This window comes from Pipistrellus hanaki (genome assembly GCF_964339955.1).
Source record: "Pipistrellus hanaki genome assembly, chromosome: 1".
Classification (NCBI taxonomy): Eukaryota; Metazoa; Chordata; class Mammalia; order Chiroptera; family Vespertilionidae; genus Pipistrellus; species Pipistrellus hanaki.
Genome location: NC_140503.1, coordinates 149,457,690 through 149,480,502, shown reverse-complemented (window position 1 = coordinate 149,480,502; position 22,813 = coordinate 149,457,690). Strand labels below are relative to the sequence as shown.

General features: G+C 35.8%; 1 protein-coding gene across 6 annotated transcripts in view; it reads left to right on the top strand.

Moving 5' to 3' along the window:
* The window catches only part of RAP1GDS1 (Rap1 GTPase-GDP dissociation stimulator 1), a 113,084-nt gene that overhangs the window by 69,088 nt on the left and 21,183 nt on the right, over positions 1-22,813 (top strand). For all 6 annotated transcript variants that reach the window (XM_084895062.1, XM_084895065.1, XM_084895064.1 and 3 more), the window contains 2 exons: positions 12,470-12,598; positions 19,800-19,925. In XM_084895062.1, the coding sequence (XP_084751188.1) occupies positions 12,470-12,598; positions 19,800-19,925 (255 nt within the window). The remainder of the gene's footprint in view (positions 1-12,469; positions 12,599-19,799; positions 19,926-22,813) is intronic.

Below are 22,813 nucleotides of genomic sequence, written 5' to 3'. Positions count from 1 at the left end.
AGAAAAAACTTTTTGTTTAGTAAAAATTACTTCAATTTATGCTTTTGGGGAATATTATATCTGTTTTCCGCATGGTAAATAAGCATTCTTCAAAGCTGTAGCCCTTTAAAATAGAACTATTTATTAGTTATAATTAAGAGGAAGCATATTGACATTTTGACATCCAATTTGAAGAAATGTATTGAACTTTCTATATGTTCTTCATCTAGTTACAACTTTAAAGTTTTAATTATTTTATAAATGAGGAACGCAAACTTATTATTGAAGATATTTTTGTCTCATTAATTTCTTGAACATCTTTGTTCCTAGCTTTTGTTTTCCAGTGTCAAACATTGCAGTGAAGACTGAAAATTTGGTTCACATATAGCTGTTTTCAACTGTAGCACCATTTTAGCATATAGTAGGAGTTTGGAAAAATATTTAAATATTTATTAGTTTACTTTTCTGGATATTTAGTATTGTCTAAAAATTTTTTATTAACAAAATTGAAACTTGGAAGAAAAGTATTAGAATACATGCTGTCTTTAAATAAATTAGAAGCATTATAAACTCTTGTCCACTCTACTAGCTGATATTCCATATTCATCTGCATGGCAGTAACAGAAAGTGACATTGGAAACATGCTAATATTAACAGTGTTGAATCTGTGGTTAAAAATTGCCAAAACCGGGGAGAATCCAAGATGGCTGCTCGGGTAGGCAACTAGCCGCAGCCGCACACAACAATTTTAATAAAATACAACTAAAATATAAAATGGACATTACCCAGAACTACGGGAAAGTCGACTGACTGGAAATCCTACAACAAGAAGCAAGGAGAAAACCAGAAGGAAGCACGGAGGAGCTGTAAAAGCCCAAGGTATGGAGACACGTGGCGCGCGCAGAGAGGACGGAGCCAGAGAGGAGGGAGGCCGAGTGCCTGGCGGGCGTTCCCTAGCGGAAAGGAGATAAAACTCCGACTGTGCTGGGCCCCTGACTGCTCTGAACCCCAGTTCTGGGCCAGACCCCTGGGACTCAGGCTCAGCCATAGGGAGCTGGGCTGTAAGTCGGAACCCCGGGGTAGCGGAGAAAGGAGGTCCCGGAGGCGCACACACTGCCCCCAGAGAAGGGACGGTCGGCTGTGCCGCGGTATTGCCCTGACGGGAAGGAGACTGGGGCTCCAGACTGCTGTGAACGCCACCTCCAATTCCACTTCCAACTGAACTGAACCCCAATACCGGGCTCATTGTGGGAGAGCATAGACTGTTTGGCAGCAGGCGAAAATCGAGGGCACCTTTCTCTCAGAGGCGCCGGCAGCGAGCACTGAAGGACCCGCATAGGGTGGGGCTGACGGAAGCCAAAGCTGCAGGCTCCACCCTGAAACCCCGTCCCATCTGTAACTGCGAAATGCGACAACAAAATAGATCACAAACAAAAGAAATGGAGGACAAAAAGCGTCTGGATATGGAGTTCAAATCTACGCTTATAAGGTTTTTCAAGAATTTCCTAGAAAAGATGGATAAGGCCTATGAGGATATGAAAAGAGATCAACTAGAATTAATAAGGAGTCAACAAGAAATGATAAGGGATCAACAAGAAATAAAGAATACATTGTCTGAAATAAAAAATATTCTACAGAGTCCTAAAAACAGAAGGGAAGATTGCAAGAATCAAGTCAAAGATTTGGAACATAAAGAGCCAGAAGACACTCCTCCACAGAAGCTAGAAGGCAAGAGAATCCAGAAAATTGAAGATAATGTAAGAAACCTCTGGGACAACTTCAAGCGAACCAACATCAGAATTATGGGGGTTCCAGAAGATGAGAGAGAGCAAGATATCGAAAAAATACTGAAAGAAATAGTGACAGAAAACTTCCCCCACCTGGTGAAAGAATTTGACTTACAAGTCCAGGAAGCGCACAGAACTCCAAACAAAAGGAATCCAAAGAGGACCACACCGAGACACATCATTATTAAAATTCCAAGAGCAAAAGATAAAGAGAGAATACTAAAAGAAGCAAGAGCAAAGAAGGTAGTAACTTATAAAGGAGCACCTATACGATTGTCAGCTGACTTCTCAACAGAAACCATGCAGGCCAGAAGGGAATGGCAAGAAATATTCAAGGTGATGAATAGCAAGAACCTACAGCCAAAAATAAGCTACCCAGCAAAGCTATCACTCAGAATCGAAGGCCAGATAAAGAGCTTCACTAATAAAAAAAAGCTAAAGGAGTTCATCACCACCAAACCAGAATTATATGAATTGCTGAAGGGGGTTCTTTCAGAAGAGAAAGTAAACAAAGATAAAAATTATGAACAACAAATACGTAACTATCAACAAGTGAATCTAAAAACCAAGGAAATTAAAAAAATCTGATGAACAATATTAACTGTTGAATATAATAGAATCAGAGGTATGGAAGGGGAGTGAACTGACGATTCTTGGGGAAAAGGGGAGAGGGGGGCGTGGGAAGAGACTGAACATAAACTGTGCACCTATGGATGAGGACAATGGGGAGAGGGGAAAGGGCAGAGGGTGGGGTGGGAACCTGGTGGAGGAGAGCAATGGTGGGGGGGGGGAAGGAACATTTGTAATAATATGAAAAATAAAAACATTAAAAATAAATAAATTAATTAATTAAAAAAAAAAGAAACAAAAAATAAATAAATAAAATAAAAAAAAATAAAAATTGCCAAAACCAGTTTGGCTCAGTGGATATAGAGCGTTGGTCTGCGGACTGAAAGGTCCCAGGTTCGATTCCGGTCAAGGGCATGTACATTGGTTGCGGGCACATCCCCAGTAGGGAGTGTGCAGGAGGCAGTTGGTTGATGTTTCTCTCTCAACAATGTTTCTAGCTCTCTATCCCTCTCTCTTCCTCTCTGTAAAAAATCAATAAAATATATATTTTTTAAATTTACTATAGGTGATTCACAAACTTGATAAATCTACATATGTATACTGGAAAGTTGATTGAAATTTGAATAGAAACAAACCAGTAGTCTAAAGTAGCAATTTTTCAAACTTTTCATCTCATGACACACATATAACAATTACTACAATTCTCTGGCATACCAAAAGTACATTTTTTTGTGTGTGAATTTTGAAAAATATATAATTTTGATTTATTCATGCTGGACAGCTATTGTTTTGTAGGCTGTTGTCATTTTTTTATTTGACAATCTAAGGCAGGAGAGGGGAACCTTTTTTCTGCCATGGGTCATTTGGATGTTTATTGTATCATTTGTGGGCCATACAAAATTATCAAATTAAAAGTTATGTTGCTATATAAAAAGAAAAACCACAACTAGATTTATTGAACTTTGTGTCCCGCCTGTGGTTGCCTGGCAGGGCCAGAGCAAGTGTTACAATACGGCCAATGGGCCAGCCATTCCCACACCTGATCTGAGGGAACTAAATAGTCAGGTATTGCATGTTTTAAAAATTAGTGGCACAGCAGTGTGCTGTAGCATACCGGTTGAAAATTGCTGATATTACAGCAAAGCACCAGCATAATTTAACACCTTATTAGGGAGTCTATTGGTGTTCACCATTTTTATTGTAAGTAACCATTATTAGTCATAAATATATAATTAAGAGCTTAATGTATTTCCCAATATACCTATGGTAGGTAGAGACACATAATACAGGGATAAGTATGTTATAATTCTAAAGCAAATTAATAATTAATAAATATTAAAGCAATGACTATAGTTATTTTACATAAACTATGCCATAAGAGAAAACTAAGGAATTAAACATTGCATAAAAAAGGAAAAATTATTTTCCTTCTAAAATGAATAATATAGTATACACAGTCTATGGACTGTCTTCTTCATGTGTCCTATATCATATACAAGATGTCCCAAAAATATGTATATGCACGGAATAGCTGATAGCTCAATTGATGTTTCTTTATTTTCAGATTTAACCCATTGAAATTCAAAGTGTGTGTACATTTTGGCTGGATATCCTATATATGATACATATATTTATGTGTGTGTTTACTAGTATATATGATTTTTACATATAGAGCTGATTTTTCTCTATTTTCTTAACTCTATTGGTGAATTTCTTTCCTTTGTGTGTGTATATGGTTCTTGAGATCTCTCCAGGATATTCTCAGATTTATTTTTATGTGGACTTAATGATAACTGAACTATGGTTGAAAGGCCATCTGTGCAATTTATGAACTACAGCTCATGGGATATGTTATTGGAGCATAATAATTGAATTTAAATAAGTCTAATACTTAAATTCAGTTGTTGAAAATAGGCCTATAAAGTACTTTCTCTCCTCTAATTTAAAGATCACTTAATATATAATTAATTTCATTTCAACCAATAGCAACAATTTCACAATTCTGCTTATACAGTTATTATCTTAATGAACTCAGTTCAAAAACTTGGCTTACTTGTTTTTACTTCATACTTAAAATATGAAGAATATAAATTATATAGGAATAATTATATATAGGAATAGTTTTAATTAAAAATTAAAAAGCAGTTTGACCCTGAGTATGAGTATATTATATTTTGGTATTACTTTATTACAGGTAAGAAAAAATCTTTCTCAGAAGTTAGATGTTTAGGAAATGATTTGCTTTGAGGAACTATTCCCAAAGTGTATTTACTGTGGGTACAATCTAATTAATACTTCCATATATTTACTAAGTACTAAAAACATTTTACCTAACATTAATGAAAACAAAATTCAAAATGTAAAATTTTTTCTTTGCAATTCATTGTCTTCTTAAAATTATATTAATTTTCTAATATACCATTTCTGTTGTTTTCTGTTTATAAAGGCATTGGAGATATACTTTTAAATTCACATCTTTTGAAGCCCAAGTTGTCAAAGTACTTAAAAGTGTGTAAATGACTTTTATTGTGAAGCTGAAAAGTTTTAAAAAATATATCAGCTCTTTACTAACTGTTATTTTCTTTGAAATAACTCTCTGAATTTTTACTCTTTGTTCAATAGAACTTATCAATTTATTATATCATAGCAGGTTGCTTCTATGAAATTCTGTTATAAATGTTAATTTTAACAAATTGTTTTATGGAAGGTCAGAGAAATTAGTTGTTTTTGTACCTTCTGCTAGTTAGTATTTCATCAGAATCCTCCTAAGCAATTATTATAATAAAGCTGCTACTTAATGGGCAGACTAAGATAAGAACTGAGTTTATAGTAGAGATAAACCAAATGCACATTTTGGTTTAATTTCAGATGGTCAAGTATTGGTATTAATATTCAGCTTTGGCCATTAATATTCAGCTTTGGCCATTTGAATTTCTAAATGAAAGAATCTTAAACTTTATTATAAAATATGATATATTTTATATATCATTGTATATGGTGGTTATAATTGTTTTTTTTTTAATGATTTAAAGTTTGGTATTATATTACAGGAATAATACTTTTCTCAGATTGTCAGCTTTTGGATTGATCCTGATCATTATAGTGCACTCAGCAATGTGATACTAAATAAATACCCAATTTTAAGTGAGGGCAGCAGAATAACAAAATATGTTTGCGGCTTGTCATTCCCTAACATGTTTTTCTTTTTTTAATTTGTTTTATGTCTGAACTAGAGATGATTAATCATAGATGTTAATGAATATTATTTTTAAGAATTTCCTCAGAGTGAATATTTGAGGTGACAGAGTTGGCTTTCTGATTTTAACTCATCTTCATAAGATATAGAGAATTCCCAAATTGGAATTTTTCTTGAAAGACTCATGGCCTGAATGGAATTAAGTAACTAAAAATTTAAAACAGCTCTTAACATTTATTTCATGCTGTAAATTCTAAAGAGAATAAGTAATCTCTGTTATTCTGCCTTCATTTAATTTTTACATTTGTATATTTTCACGTAGTAATTGTCACATTTTAATATTGTACTAGTATAAGTATATATTTATGTTTCAACTATTGATAGGATTCCAAAATGTGAAGCACATAGAGAAATTTCCTCTGTATATGGAATACTTATTTATATATGAAAATTAATATTTAAATAGTAATAGTAAAATTGAGAGGCCAGGTCTTGCTTTTATTATTGATGTCATTACACCATTGAAGTATGATGACATCAATGCATATGAATATGGACCATGTACAAGTTTTAAAGCTAGAGATAAATAATAGATTTTGGCCAAATATCAATGTATATTTAATTTAGACCACTTAAAAATATCCGTTTAGAGAGAAATTTAAGGTAGAAAAATATCATTTGTAAATTAACTTGTATAAAAATTAGTAATAGTTTTATTTCTTTTTTTTTTTAAAGTAATTCTACTACAATTAAAATCCAGTTAACATCAAACTACCTATATTTTATTTAAGAAAAATTTTAAAATTAAATACTGTTTGGGAAATGGGAATTAACTAGAAATAATAAGAGCTGTGTGTTCCCAAATAACTTCTATGTAATTTTAAAGTATAAAACTTAATGATACAGACAACAGGGTGGTAAGGGCATGAATGGGGGAGGAGGATTGAGGAGTAATAGGGGAATAAGGACACATGTGTAATACCATAATCAATAAAGAAATTAAACTTTAATGATAGTAATGTTTCAGGGTAACTACTAATAATTGCTTTTTTATTTTTAAAAAAGCCAGTTAATCCTTTTGTAAAACAATTTTTATATTATTAAACACATATGTTTATAAGATATACATGTTGTAATCTTAATCTGGCATTTAACTTCATTTAGGTGTAAATTTATACTTTAAATAGCGGTTTTCTCTCAGCACTGCCATCTGAGAACAGAGACTGGATTTATTTCTCTCAGTAAGAGATGCTTAAATAACAGCTGGCAGCAGTCCTCTTTAAAACAAACACAAATTCAGTTGTAACCTTTAAAAGGCCAATTTCTTTGTGAGATGGAAGTGCAGAGTTTTCTGTAATCAGAGTAGATATATTTGTAGAAATTTCCTTTGTAGCAGTATACATTATAAGAAGAGTTGATCTGTAGTAAATGATATAACCTAATGAGTCTAGGGGACAAAAAAAGATCTAGATTAAGACATAATCACTCTAGATGTCTTTGGATTGAAAACAAATGGATATGTCTCTTTAAGAATAATAATTACATTTTTTCTTCCTCTTCTGATTTTTGCTTTGGAATCTTTTCTTGTTACTGTTGTTTTACATTACATTACTCATGTAATTTGGTCTCTAGAGCGCTACAAGAGGGAAATTTTGCTCTGTAGCGACTTATTTTCAGACCCCAGGAAAAACTTCTCAGTTCTCTTTTCCACATTTTTACAAAGCAAAAAATGTGATGTGTAAATGTGTTGTTTTAAACCTCTGGTATTCTTAATACAAATGAATCTTGATTCTTTTTTTTTTTCTTTGAAATTTCTGTCAATAAAATGTATAACCTGGGACTTATATTACTGGGATAATCTTGGTGCAAAACCCATAATGCATCTTTTGTGTAAAGAGGGTTTTTAAAAGAATTGATTTTGAGATTAATTTTAATCACATAAATATTTTTAGTTTTATATGATCAACACTAGTTTAGAATAACAGCTCTTTACATTCCTTATCAATCAGCAAAAAGATACTCAGTAATAAGTAACGTAAAAGGAAGTTTTTACTTGTACCTGTACTTGTGTTTTTAGCTGTGAATTATCCTCTCAGTAGCTGTATTTAAGACAGTTTATTTTTTAGTGTTATAGTGAACTATAACTTGCTTAAACTTATAAGTTTTACTTCATAGATACGTAATTTCTAATTTATCTTTTCTTGGAAATAAAATAGGCCATTAGTTAAGGGCATTTTTACTCAGTCTTTATTATGCTGTAATGGTTTTTAGCCAATTTGTATTAGAACATCACATCAAGATTTATATTTGCTTGTTTTTATGGTTTCAACTGTATATAATTAATTTAACTGTAGATGGGTTTTTATGTAAACCTTTAAATAGGATACTCTTTATACTATGAATAATATACATACCATATGTACATACTAATGTGGAAATGGTGTTTTGAATGGTGTGTCATTTTAAGTTTCATTATTCATTAAGTCATATTTACGAATAAACTTAAAAGTTTTATAACATTGTAAGAGCCTTTCTTAGGAATGAGATAAACATGTGCTATAATCTTCTTAAGAAACTTTTTCTATTAAGTAACTGATCAACATCAATTGAATTACTTGGCATACTTTTCTGGACCTGTAATCTGTCTATACCAATGTTTTTAAACATTAAACTTAAAACTCAGGGGGAAAAGGTTCTTCAACTTGAGATCTTCTCTCCAGATCTCCATTCTTTGGAGTTTCCATGAGTGTGACCTGAAGAACTTGGAACCATTGAAATTCAAATGTAGGTAGGTAAGTGTTCACACCAGCGCATGCATTGATTGCCTTATATCTCTTTGTATATACATCTGTATTGCACCCTCTCAGTGCTTTTCTTCCTCTTCCTCCTCATAGATCATGTAGGGCCTGTGTCATCCTGATATTATGTAATTGTGTGATTCTGTATTTTGGTCAGTATTTGTCTGTGATGTGTGTCAGGAGCAATTTTAAAATGTCTTCAGATGTTTATGACATTGTGCTGTCTAAAGACTATCACACATAACTGTGTGCTGTGTATGGGCCTGGGTTTCATTTTTGTGAATTGTGTTTATTGAGCTCTGAATAAACATTCCACTGGAGTTGCTGATATTCATTAAGGGAGGCAGAAAGTATCAGTCGTGCGTTATTTCACTCTCTCAAATGGATCTAGAGATGTGAAGTGTTTCTGGTACTAAGAATTTCTTCCACTTAGTCTTGAACTTAAAAGTTATCCTGCTACCATTCATGATAACATTAATCTCAGCTACTATCCTTTGAAGTCCATTCACAGCATCTCTGGGCAATTAAAAAAGTGATTAAACATAATCATTTGCTTCCAGTGAAAAGAATTAATACTACTTTATTCTACACATACAGGACTCCTATTCAGCCTTCTCCCCCCAAATATTTATTGGTAGCATACTAAGTTGCAACTGAAATAGGCAAACAGACTCAGTCATGGAATATTCTTCTAGGCTTAAGTAGAGTTTCTACTCAAGTAAGCAAAATGAGATGGTTATGTGCTTAATTAATGTAATTTTGCTCAAAATATCTGACCACCAATATCAAGAATTTCTAGTATTTTTTTTATTTTTTTATCATCACTTATGCCATACACATTGCTGAATTTCAGAATCTCTTTCATAGTTTTGTTTGTTTGTTTGTGTCTGTTTTGGGTCTACTGTAAAAATTAGAAAATTCTTTGGCAGTGGTTCTTAAACATTAAGTGTCAGGACTCTTTTGGACACTGAGTAGCCAGATTATTATGATCTCTGAATGCATACTAACATGGCCACTCAGTGTATTTCCTATATAATAAAAGGCTACTATGCAAATTGTCCCCTAGACCAGGACTTTGACCAGTAGGCAGGCCGACCAACCGCCTATGACCCCTACTCCTGGCCAGGCTGGCCAGACCCCACCCATACATGAATTCATGCACCGGGCCTCTAATAAATATATATATTTAAATATATGTATTTAAATATAATACATAAATTGAGACATTTTTAAAATTATTTAGTATTTTTAAAATAATAAAACCCCACTATATGTTAACATAAATAACACTTGTATGAAAAATAACTTCAAAATTTAAAAATACTGAATAAGCATAGCATTTATTTTACTGTGTGATGGTGAAGAATATGACTACTAATACAATTGGGTGTCACTGACTGCATTCACACTAAAGTCCCAGCAGTTTTACCTGCCAGTGTGTTTTCACCATCATTGCAAATGTCAATACAGTAAAAGGCAAATAAAATATTGATAAATTTATGAAAGTAGTTTTGACTTTGTGATCCTAGAAGGGTTTTGGAGATTCTATTTTGAGAACCATGTTCTAGGATGCCTGCTTATCATGAGAAAATTTGTATCAACCTGTTAAATTTTTTTCTTCTTCTTCTGGGCCTTCATTATCCAAGTCTCCTTGCTTGATTTTAGAGTTATTTGAGCATAAATTTTGTTTTAGCTAGCATCATAGAATTAGCTTTTAAAGAAAACAGCCAAGTATTCTAAAGTGAGTCTCTCCATTGGATAACTATACAGTTTTCTCTTCATACTTGTGTGTGGTTTATTGTATGTGAGTATACAATTAATTTGCTCCTGGGTAGTAGTAAAATACGTTTTCATGAAGCAACATGATTTTATTGAATTATGGCGAGTCACACCATGTGCCATTGTGATAAGCTACATTTTTTTCCTGCTCTATCACAATTTCAAATATTACAGCTTCAATTTGTATGCCAAAGATTGTATGAAACTCTGAAACATTTCTTAACTTTTTGTCCACTCTTTTCCCTGGAACCAAAATTCATAATACTGTAAAAGTGGTCCACGAAAGTTGTAGAGATGCCCAGTTAGGAGACCATTAACATCATCTTTTAACTGGCATTCTCCTGTTGAGTTATCTCCTTTGCAGAATTTGTTATTCTTCTGATGTCCCTGGACTGTGGGATTTTTATGATTTGTACCAACAGTACTGAGGGGTGTGTGTGATGCTTACATATATGCAGATATATAGCGGAGTTTGACTCACACTCAATGCATGCGCTAGTGCTCACGCTTACATACCTGAAATTTAATGATTTCAACAGCTCTGCGGTATTTGAAGAGGTAGTAAAAACGAATAAATAAATAATTGAAAGTTTAAAATACTGCTAAAGAGCAAGGATCTGCAGGTGACTCAATATTAAAGAACTCTATCTACTGGTAAGTAATCTACGTAATTTCTAACTTGGAAAGCTTCTCCATGTGCCGCGCCTCTAATATAGGTATAATACTGTATCCTATAACAAGTAATTTGCCTATAAGATGCATATTGTGAATCCTTTATTAGTTGCTGAATTGTATAGCTAGGAAAAATATTGAACATCAAAAGCCTAAAAACAGATCATTTAGTTGAATATATTATTTTATTTCTGTCTCTTTTTAAAAGTCTTCATAGTTCTATTGCAAAATTTGAAATTGTTTTAGACTATCTGAACTCAAAATTTAAACTTCCTTCTGCCCCCCCTCCCCCAGGCCTGTTTTTTATTCTTGTTTTGGTTATAGGCCCCTTTCTATATAGTATAGATAGTCTCCCACAACTGAACGAGGTAATATTTGTAATTATCCACTCATCAATTTTCAGGGCCATCAGCCTCTGTTGGCTATCTCTTCATACTTTCTAAAGGTAGGGAAAATTAACTATAAAGACCACCAGGTGAATAATCAGCTGGCATGTGATACAGCTCAGCCCTGTCTTTATGATCTTTTCTGGTAATCACTCAACCAGAGTGATCTGTATCTATAGGTTAAGAAGTATAATATAAAGAGATTAGTAAGCAAACTTTGTCAAGGAAAGCATGCTGTGAGGAAAATTTGTACTGTGAAAAACAGATTTTTATCTTTAGATTCCCAGTAGGTAACTTACTAGAATTTGGAGAAAATTATTAGCTTGAAAATGACATACAATTTTTAAAGAAAAATAATTGATAACTTCCCTGTATCTTTGGATGAACCACTTATCAACAGTAACTTGACGTTTTGCATAAACATGTGTTTATGTCTTATCTTATTCTAAGAAGCAGTACTTAGGGTTGGCATTTTGGTTTATTTATTTTCAACTTTGTTACAGGTATTCTATTGTAAATGAAGAAGCATTGTGGAAATCCAAGTCATATTAAGTACTTTAAATTCAGTTAGTTTCTTAGAATATGAAGACAAGCATTGATGACAAAACCATACTGACCTCATTTTCATTCTCTTCACCTGTCAAGCCAAATTTTCCTTTCTTTGCTGATTGTTACTATTATTAAATACCAATTTGAGGAGAAAAAATATTTTAAGTAACTCTTTCCTTGTTGAAACATCCTAGCAGTCATTGGAGAATGCTCGGCTGCAATTAAAAATTTTTGTGAATTACATGTTTATACTTTTTATTCTTTATTAAGTTATTCTAATTGTCTTCTCTCTTGGTCTTTATTAAAACTTGCTTTTTAAAAATGCTTTTTATATACTCTGATTTCCTGTGATGCAGATGTTACCCAGTCTAACCTTTTTATTTAAAAACCAATGGTAATGTTTATTCATTTATACATCTTTAAAGCCTACGTTGCAAAGGTATAAGAGCCTCTTTAAACACACACACACACACACACACACACACACACACACACACACTAATGTTTGATGCATTATTTCAATTATTTTTATTTCTAAATTTCTTTTAATTATTGGAAAGATTCAAGACTCAACTCTTCTGAACTAATGTCTTTAAATTTTCAATACAATTTTATGAATGGACTTAATTTTATTTTACTGTCATTGAAATAGTATTGAGTTTGCAATAAAGAGTTTTTCTTTTTACTAATTGAGTTTTTCTTTTTACTAATGTCTCTTTGGTACAAAAAATTTTTTTTTGTTTGATTTTGCAGATTCCCTTCAGGCTCAGCTTATCAATATGGGTGTTATTCCTACCCTAGTGTCATTACTGGGCATCCACTACCAAAATGCAGCTCTTACAGAAATGTGTCTTGTAGCATTTGGCAATTTAGCAGAACTTGGTAAGTCTTGGTCATGAACCACTAATGTAGTCAACTTATTAATGTACTTAAATTTTTCTTTGGATATTAACAACATGGAAACCCATTTAGATTATATTAGATTATTTCTTTAAAGCATTATAGATATTTGCTTTAATGTTAAAGAAATATAGATCGAAGTATATCTTATAATTATATTATTTAAAATTGAGAACTATTTTTGCTTCCCTAATTGCTTCATATATTGAAATTTAAGTGTTATATTTATATTATTTAATAGAGTTGAACATTTAAAATGATCACCCTTGACTTTAGTATTTTTACATGAGTGATCATCTTAAAATCAAGTAATTATATTTCTAGGGCAAAAAGAAAGGACTTCATAATTTATTACATTTTCAAATGAAAAGGAATCTATCAGTCTATGGTCTCTCCTCCTCTTTTTACAAAGTCCCTAAAAATGATAGGACAATTTTTCATAAGAATATATTTGTAATGGAATAGAAAAATTATGAGAACTCCTTGAAAATCAGAAGTCAGGCAAAAACAGACCAATTCTGGAAATAGTCCAGTTATAGCAGAGAAGAGGACTAATGACCCCAGCACCCGTTTCCCTTTTCTTTGTTTTATTTTTCTCTATATCATGTGTAGTACTCTTTTCTCTCTCTTTCCTTCCCATAATAGGAAGTTACAACTCCTAGTCTGAATTTACTGCACAACTATGTTCATAAATTATTTATTCTGGAGACAATGAAACCAAATGATGTTTTTCATAGATAAATATAATAGCTACTACAAAAAATAAATCTATTATTTATTCTTATTTTATAAATAAACTAGAGGCCCAGTGCATGAAATTCATGCACAGAATGGGGGGTGTCCCTCAGCCCAGCCTGCACCCTCTTGAAATCCAGGACTACTTGGACATCCCTCTCGCAATCTAGGACTGCTGGCTCCTAACAAATCACCTGCCTGCCTGCCTACCTGCCTCATCGCCTCCAACTACTCTGCCTGCCTGCCTGCCTCATCGACCCTAATTGTCTCTGCCTGCCTGCCTCATTGCCCCTAACCACTCGCCTGCTTGCCTGATCACCCCTAACCACTCTGCATTCCTTCCTGATCACTCATAACTGCTCAACTGCCTGTCTGATTACCCCTAACTGCTTACCTGCCTGCCTGATCACCTCTAACTGCTCTGCCTTGGCCCCTGCCGCTGCTGCTTCATCCGGAAGGATGTCCAAAATGACATCTGGAAGGTCGTTGGGCTGTTTGGTCTAATTAGCATATTATGCTTTCATTATTACAGATAAACAGAAGCACCAGAACTCTAAATTTGGATTTTCTAACTGAAAGTTTAGGTCCTTATACATTATTAAAATCTTGATTTCAGTACTTTACTTTTGCTTTGACTTCAAGTTAAAAGAACAGAGATTATCACAGTTAATTTTAAAATTCATTCTTTTTCAGTGGGTCATCTGCTGGTATTTGTGAATCTTTTTCTCCCCTCTGTTTTTCTTCTTTCTCATACGGTCTCATTATTTCCATTATTAAGTAAGATTAAGAATGAAAGAATATTTATTTACTTTTCACAAGCTATTATTTTCCATTATTAAAATGGAATGTGAGAGTTTGTGTTCAGTATAGTTTATAGATTAAAACAAATTGTGCTTTAATCCCTGGTACTGTAAAATCTGTAATGGAAACAAACAACATTTCATATGAATTGCCTGTGTTAAGATATTAGAAGTTGTTTGGGAATTATATAGACCACCTAAATTTCCCTGGTCTATAGTAAAAAATGGATATGCACCAATTTAGTTTAGCCCAGTTTCATACTCTGTTCCCAGCTGTTGCTGCTCTCATCCCCTTTATTTTCGAAGATTTTTAGAGTTTATATCATGAGTCTTGTGCCCATGTAATAGCTAGATTATATATCACCACCAAAGTAGAGCATGTATATCCCAGCATACTTTTTCTCTTTTCAGTGGGCTTAATGGGGCTATAAGTTAACAAATCACATAGTATTATTTTTATTGACACAACTATATATCAAGGTCATAACACATTCCTGGTAGTATGAATATGGGATATTATTATCCTATATAACAATCTTAAATAATAAAAAGGTAATATACAAGTTGACCATCACTCCAACACACAAGATGACCGCCCCCATGTGGTCAAAGATGGCCACCCCCTTGTGGACACAAGATGGCCAGCAGGGTAGGGCAGTTGGGAGGGACCAGGCCTGCAAGGGAGGGCATTGGGGGTGATAAGGCCAGCAGATGAGGGTATTAGGGGCAACTTGGCTGGCAAGGGAGGGAAGTTGGGGGGAGGGGAGATCAGGCCTGCAGGGAGGATAGTTGTGGGGGACCAGGCCTGCAGGAGAGCACAGTTGGGGAGGACCAGGCTGGCAAGGGGGGTGGGCATTAAGGGCAATCGGGCCATCAGGAGAGGGCAGTTAGGGCTAACCTGGCTGGCAAGGGAGGGAAGTTAGGGGTGACTGAGCTAGCAGGGGAGGGCAGTTAGGGGCAACTAGGCCTGCAGAGGTAGACAGTTAGGGGCAGCCATGCCTGCTGGGAGGGCAGTTGGGGGCAACCAGGCCAGCAGGGGAGGGCAGTTAGGAGTGACTGAGTCAGCAAGGGAAAGCAGTTGGGGCAACCAGGTTGGGAGGGGAGCAGTTAGGCGTCAATCAGGCTGGCAGGGGGTGATCAGGTTGGCAGGCAGAAATGGTTGGGGCAATCTGGCAGGCAGGCAGGCAGGCAGGCAGGCGAGCTGTTGGGAGCCAGCAGTCCCGGATTGTGAGAGGGATGTCCGACAGCCTGTATAGGCCTGATTGCTCCTAACTGTTCTCCCTGCTGGCCTAGTGGGATTGGGCCTATACAGGCAGTTGGGCATTCCTCGAGGGGTCCCAAATTGGAGAGGGTGCAGGCTGAGCTGAGGGGTTATCTCCACTCTCCCCTCCCCCCCAACCCCGTGCACAAATTTCGTGCACCTGGCCTCTAGAACTAAAGTACATAATTTTATAGATTGGAAGGGTCTGTCAGATGCCTTGCCTAATAGATGAAAATAGGCCCAGACTGTAGCATATCAATGAGAAATTTTAGGATAATGGAGAAAAGAACATTTTATAGGCATTGTATACAAAAGACTGTGAATCAGTACCCATCAATTGTCTCAAAACAACACTGGCAGCCAAAAGAAAATAGAGTTATAATAAAGACATTGTCAAACATGAACATCTCAGAAAATTTATATACTTCATAACTTTCCCCTGGAAACTGCTGTAAGATGTGCTCCACCATTGCAAGGTAATTAAGTTATGAAAGAATTCAACGTAGGAATCTGGGTACAAGAAATCCAACAGAAAACAAAAATTCCTGGTAGTATGGTGACATGAGAGCCCCAAATGGTCAGTGTTCAAAGAGCACCCAGTTCAGATTGGAACAAATCAGAAGGCTGCTGACATCAGGGTTGGGGAAATTTGTATAGGACATGAAATTGACCAAATGTTAAGAGTGAATGGGCTTAGTAAGAGATGATTAGACACTGATGGAGTGTTTGGAGTTAAATTTATGATAAGAACTTAGAAAGCAAATGAGAAAACAATAATTGCAGGGCAAATGAAATAGTATATTATTAAAGCATTAGTAATTTATTTATATATATATATATGAGAAATATGCCTAATGGTCATGACCAAACTCAGGAGGAGGGGCCAGGCATGGCCCCAAGCCTGAGAGAACAACACTTGGCGCAGCCCGGAGCCTGAGAGAAGAACGCACGGGGGACCTTCTGGGTGCCTCTGCAGCGAGTCTGGGAGCAGGCCCCCAGCGGACACACACACAGCGCCTGCTCCAAGCCTTCATGGCACAGCCTGACATGCCCTCATCCTTCTCCCTATCTTATATCCTGGAATTATTGTTCCTTATTTTGACAGTAACTTGAGGGAACCAAGTAGCACTATCACATTCCAGTTAAAAGATCATCAATTACAGTGAAACTACACTTTCACTTCATCTCAGCCACTATTTCCAAGGCTGTACTCTGGGTCTTATCACCACCTGCAACTGCTAACATCAGAAATCATAGCATGGCCCTGGCCACCATTGTTCAGTGGTTAGAGTGTCCACCTGCCCACTGAAGCATCTCAGGTTCAAGGGCACAAACCTGTGTTGCAGGTTCAAATCCTCAGCCTTGTTCAGGGCAGATGCAGAAGTCAACCAATTTATATGTCTCTCACCTCTCTCTCTCTCTCTCTCTCTCTCTCTCTCTCTCTCTCTCTCTCTGTCTCTCTCTCTCCCTCCCTCCCTCCCTCCCTCGCTCCCTCGCTCTCTCGCTCTCTCGCTCTCTCGCTCTCTCTCCCCTCCCCCCAAATGGAAAAATAAATCATAGTATGTTGTCCCTGGTGTCCTATATGATTTTTCTTTTCTGGCCTATGAATGATCTCCTCCTCCTTCAGCCCATTCATATTATTCTTTGCATAGGCTGGGCTGTGGGTTTTCCTGCATCAGTGGAGAAATAGAGCCCCCACTAGGTATTTCAAACAGATAAAATTTAATATTGGGAATTGGTTACCAAAGGGTTGGAAAGGAAAGGCTAGAAGAGAAGGAAAACAAAAGTGAAGTTGGAGATTAATAGCTACAGGAAGCCATTCTCACTCTCATGGATAAAGGAGCCAGACCAGGCCCTGCTAAGGCTGCTGAGAACTTGCTGCTGCCATTGGAACGGTGCTGCCAAGGAAGATAACAGCCTGCGGACTACCCTGCCCCTGCCCCTGCCCCTGCCCCTGCCCCCACCCTGGCTGAGCCCAGTGAGGAGCAGAGGGTGGAGCGTCTCCACTGTGCCCAGGCTCCGCAGTGAGAAGTTAGCTGCCAGGGGCATCTAGGAAGCACAGTTTCCCCTGAACTACGGGGAAGCACAGAAGGGCACAGATGGAGCTCTGAGCCAACAGACAAGACCTACCCTTTGCCTATTCAACATTTATTCTCATCTTTACCCTACGTTAAACTTCCAGGAACAATAGCAGGGTCACACAAATATCCCTGAAATAATTCAGGTTGTTGTCATTTTCCCAAGAGAGGCAGAAGGCCTCATCAGTCATCATTTCCATCTCTAGGTGATCTGCTCCCATTTGAATTTTCTTAGAATAAAGGTAATCATCAGTAATATTTCTTATCCTATCTAATAAAGGAGTAATATGTAAATTGACCATCACACCAAGACACAAGATGGTCCCCACGAGATGGCTGGTGGGGGAGGGCAGTAGGGATGACCCAGGCCTGCAGGGGAGGCAGTTGGGGGGGACCAGGCCTGCAGGGAGGATAGTTGGGGGGGATGGACCCAGGCCTGCAAGGGAGGACAGTTGAGAGGGACCAGGCATGCAGAGGAGGGCAATTAGGGGTGACCAGGCTAGCTGGGAAGGGCAATTGAGGGCAGGCAGGCCTGCAGGGGAGGACAGTTAGGGGCAACTAATCTGGCAGGGGAGGGCAGTTAGGGTTGACCAGGTTGGCAGGGGAGGGTTGTTAGGGGCAATCAGGTCAGCCAGGGAGCAGTTAGGTTTCTATTAGGCTGGTAGTGGAGTGGTCAGGGGGTGATCAGTCTGGCAGGCAGAAGCTGTTAAGGGCAATCAGGCAGAGCAGGTGAGCAGATGGGAGCCATCAGTCCTGGATTGTGAGAGGGATGTCCGACCGATTTGGCCCTATCCCGGTGGGTCAGACATCCCTCAGAGTCCCATATATGAGAGGATCAGACTGGGCTGAGGTACACACAGACATACACCCATGCACGAATTTCGTGCACCAGGCCTCTAGTCTATAATAATAAAAGTGTAATAAGCTAATTAGACTGGATAGCCGAACAACCTTCCAGACATAATTCCGGGTGTCTTTCTGGACAAAGCTGTGGCAGTGGGGCCAAGGCAGGCAAGAGAGTGGTCAAGGGCGATCAGGCAGGCAGGTAGAGGGGTTAGGGGAAATGATGCAGGCAGGCAAGTAGTGATTAGGGCTGATCAGGCAGGTGAGCGGTTAGGGGCGATCTGGCAGGTAGGCACAGAGGTTAGAGGTGATCAGGCAGGCAGGCAGAGGGGTTAGGGTGATCAGGGGGAGGCATGCCAAGTGGTTAGGGGAGATCAGGCAGGCAAGTGGTTGGGAGCCAGCGATTGCAGATTGCTAGAGGGTGCAGGCCGGGCTGAAGGACTTCCCCCTTCTCTGCACTGATTTCATGCAGCAGGCCTCTAGTTACATTGTAATTACATTGAGATTACGGAGGTATATGGTTTAGATGGGGGAGGGGAAGGGTTAAGAAAGCTGATGCTTTATCTTTCATAATAGATATGAAAGATATCTATTTTTAATGAAAAGTTTTAATTTTCATAAAAAATTTCAGGATGTATCCCCCAAACAGAGAGCAACCAGTGTAGATTGAATTTGTTCAGAATTCTTTTGAGAGAAACTTATAGATAAATTAATATGATATCTAATACAGCAAAAGAAATTGATAAGAGAATTGGAAAGAAATGGATCCAATTATGTGTGGACCCAAAACCAGCCTATAGTAAGTTTAGGAATTAATACATGTGAGTTAAGAAAGTAGAGAGTATATGTAAACAATGCTGTTAAGAAACTTGTTTGTAAAAGTGAACAGAGATGGATGATATTTGAAGAAAAGTGGAGTAAAGGGAAGGTGTTATTTTTTATATTGCTTTTTTTATGAGATGCTCTAGAATGGAGGAGAGGTTGGATATGTGAAAGAAACAAGAATGAGTGGGACCCCAAATACATGTGAAGAATTGATTGGCTTTTAAAATAGGCATATCAAGATCAGTGCGAACTCACACCACTTTAATGATATAAAGATTAGTCACCTTTAATTCAACCACATAAAGTTCAGTCTGTTCTGAGTAATTTTTTTTTTTTTGACAAAACCTTGAAACGGAATTTAAAACTTAGTAATTTTATTGTTGCTATGTCATGCTAATGATCATTTTTTATAGTCTTGACCATAATTGGGTTAGAACAGTTTCTTTAAAGCCTTAGACATTTTTTTTCTTTTCAGGGGCATTAGAAAAAGGATTTGATAATTCCCGTATTGGAAGAGTGTTTATCTGTAATGGTATACAATGACCAAGTATTGGAAGTAATTGGAAACAAACAATTTCTGACTTTAATTTTATTTGCTTACCATAAATTTTCCTTTTTTTTTTTTTTTTTTTTTTTAACAGAGTCCAGTAAAGAACAGTTTGCTAGTACAAACATTGCTGAAGAGATGGTAAAACTATTCCAGAAACAAACAGAACATGATAAGAGGGAAATGATTTTTGAAGTTCTTGCTCCATTGGCAGAAAATGGTGAGAAAACAAATGCATCTTGATTTTTTTTTTTTTTAATCATGTACGTCTTTTCCATTTTTTTCTGACATTATTTAATTGCTAGCCGTTTAATTGATTTATTAATGATGAAAGTTTGAATTTAGATATCTCTAACTTCAACTACATTATCTACTTCATAACTGTATCTACATTGGCCAAAGCTACTGTTCAAATTTATTCAACTTGGAAGTCTTGATAAAGATGGTTCTGTAGCTTACACATTCTTATGCTGATCTGGGAAAGGTAGCTGAGAGCCTGAAACCCACTTTTGTACCCTTGCAGAGCAAAGAGGATGAAAGTTGGAGTTCTTGGCCTGTCAACAGTGTAGACACTGGTAAACTACTCCTGTGTTTGGGGGGAAAAAATCTTAAGGGATACACCCTAGGAATAAGAGTGATCCAGAATAAATAAACCATTCCATATGAATAATTTTTCAAATACAGTGTTTAGCATATAATCAAAGAGGACCAGACACATGTGGAAACAAGACATTGTAAGCAAGAACCAGCACTAAGAACAGGCAACAGCAGCAAATCTCCAGATATTGAAATTATTAGACATTGACTCAAAACAGGTATGCTTATTATTCAAAGCAAGCTTGAAAATTTTAGAAGGAAACTGAAAACTCTAAAACATGACATGACAAATTTGAAAAAAAAAAATTGGAAATTCTGGTATTGAAAAATAAAACCCAAATTAATGGATGGAAATGACAAATTAAATGTAGTTGATTTGGGGAACTAGTGAACTGGAAAATAGATTGAAAGGACATCCAGAAAGATAAGAACCAATATGCATAAAACATACTAAGAGGTACAGAGGATAAATGAGCAGTTCTCACATACATTTCTGGGAATTCCCAAAAGGGTGGGAGGAGGGTAGAGAGCAGAGGATGTATTTAAAGAAATTTTGGTAGAGAATTTCAAAAAATTCAAGAAGCCAAATGAATCTAAAACATGATAAAAATAAATCTACATCATATTGAAATTATAGAAAAACCAACGACAAAAATCTAAAAATAGCCAGGAAAAAAAAATAGCTTATTTTAAAAGGGCAACTGTTCAACTGACAGCTAACTTCTCAATAGCAACAATGAAAACCAGATGACAGTGAAACATCTATGCACTGAAAAAAAAATGTCAACTTGGAATTCTAAATTCAGTGAAATACCCTTCAAAATTGAAGGCAAAATAAAGTTATTTTCAGATGAAAAACAGAAAGTTCACCACCACTATACAGTCACTAAAGGAAATTGTAATGCGTGTTTGTGAGAGAAAAATGCTTCCAGAAGGAAGGTGTTAGATGCATAGGAAAATAAAGAGCAAAAAACTAGTAAGTAGATAAATTTCATGAACATTGATTTTAAAAATAAAAAAGTAATTTATGGTGAGGTTTAAAATATATATATATATATATATATATATATATATATATATATATATATATATATATTTCAATATATATCCAAAAATAAACATAAATCTTGAAGGAGGTGAAAGGTCTTAAAGACCCTTGTATTAGTTAAAGGATGGTGTGGTATTGGTGCAAGGATGGGCAAAAAGACCAGTAGAACAGGATAGAAAGTACCAATAGACTCTGGTTATTCAAAGATTTCAACTTTTAATGTGACTGCTAAAATAATTTTTTAAAACCATCTATAATTATCAAATTAATGGAAGAATTTATGGAAAGATTTAAGCAAACTGAAAGGTAAATCAAAAGGAAGTTCAGAAAGAAAAGAAAAACAATAAGGATATAGAATATGTGAACAACATGATTAAGAAATTGGCTTAATAGACATATTTCAGAGCACTGTACCCAACTACAGAGCCCTTTCTTTTCAACTACACATGAAACGTTTTAAATCATAGTCGTGAAACAAGTTTCAACAAATTCAAAGGACTGCAGTCTTGCAGAGTATGTTCTCTGACTTACGTGGGTTGTCTAATAAAAATATAACTAGGAATTCCTATTTAGGTATTTAAAAATAACACTGCTAATATTTAGGAGGTCAAAGAAGAATCATGATGGAAATTAGGAAATTTTCTGTAGTGAAAATGAAAAGACTCTTATGGATGTAGGTAAAGCCATACTTAAGAGGAATTTTTTTGCTTTAAATGAATATATTAGAAAAGGAAAAAGTAAAAGTAGTGAGCTTAGTATTCATCTCAGAAACTTAGGGGGAAAGAAGCCAAACAACATCGAAAGAAAGAAACAAAGAGCTGAAATTGGTAAGATAGAAAATACAAAATGAATACAAGCATATAAGTCACCAAAGTTGAGTCTAAAGTAAATTAATAAAACTTGTAAATCCCTCATAAGTTGATCAGAAAGAAAAGAGAGAGAGAGAGAGAGAGAGAGAGAGAGAGAGAGAGAGAGAAAGAGAGAGAGAGAGAGAGAGACACGACAACATATAATGAAAATCAAGAGTGTAAAAAGAGATCCTACTACTGATCTTACAGAAATTATTAAGAGGATATATGAACAAGTTGATGGCAATACGTTTTAAAGAATGGATGACACAAGAAGAAACAGAAAAGCTGAGTAATCTTAAATTTTTCCAGAGAATAATAAAAGCAGATATACTCACCAATTTATGAGACTACTGTAATCTTTATACCAAATAGAAAGATAATACAAGAATGAAAATTAAAAGCCAGTTTCACTATGAAATTAGATCCAAATTCCCCCTTAAAATTTTAGTAAATGAAGCCCAGTAATATATTTAAAATTTATCCTCAAAGCAAATTGGACTTATTCTGAAAATATAAAACATTTTAATAGTGAAAATATAATCAATATATCTTATTACATTAAAAATTATTAAAGGGGAGAAATTATATGATCTTCTTAGATTAAGAAAAGCA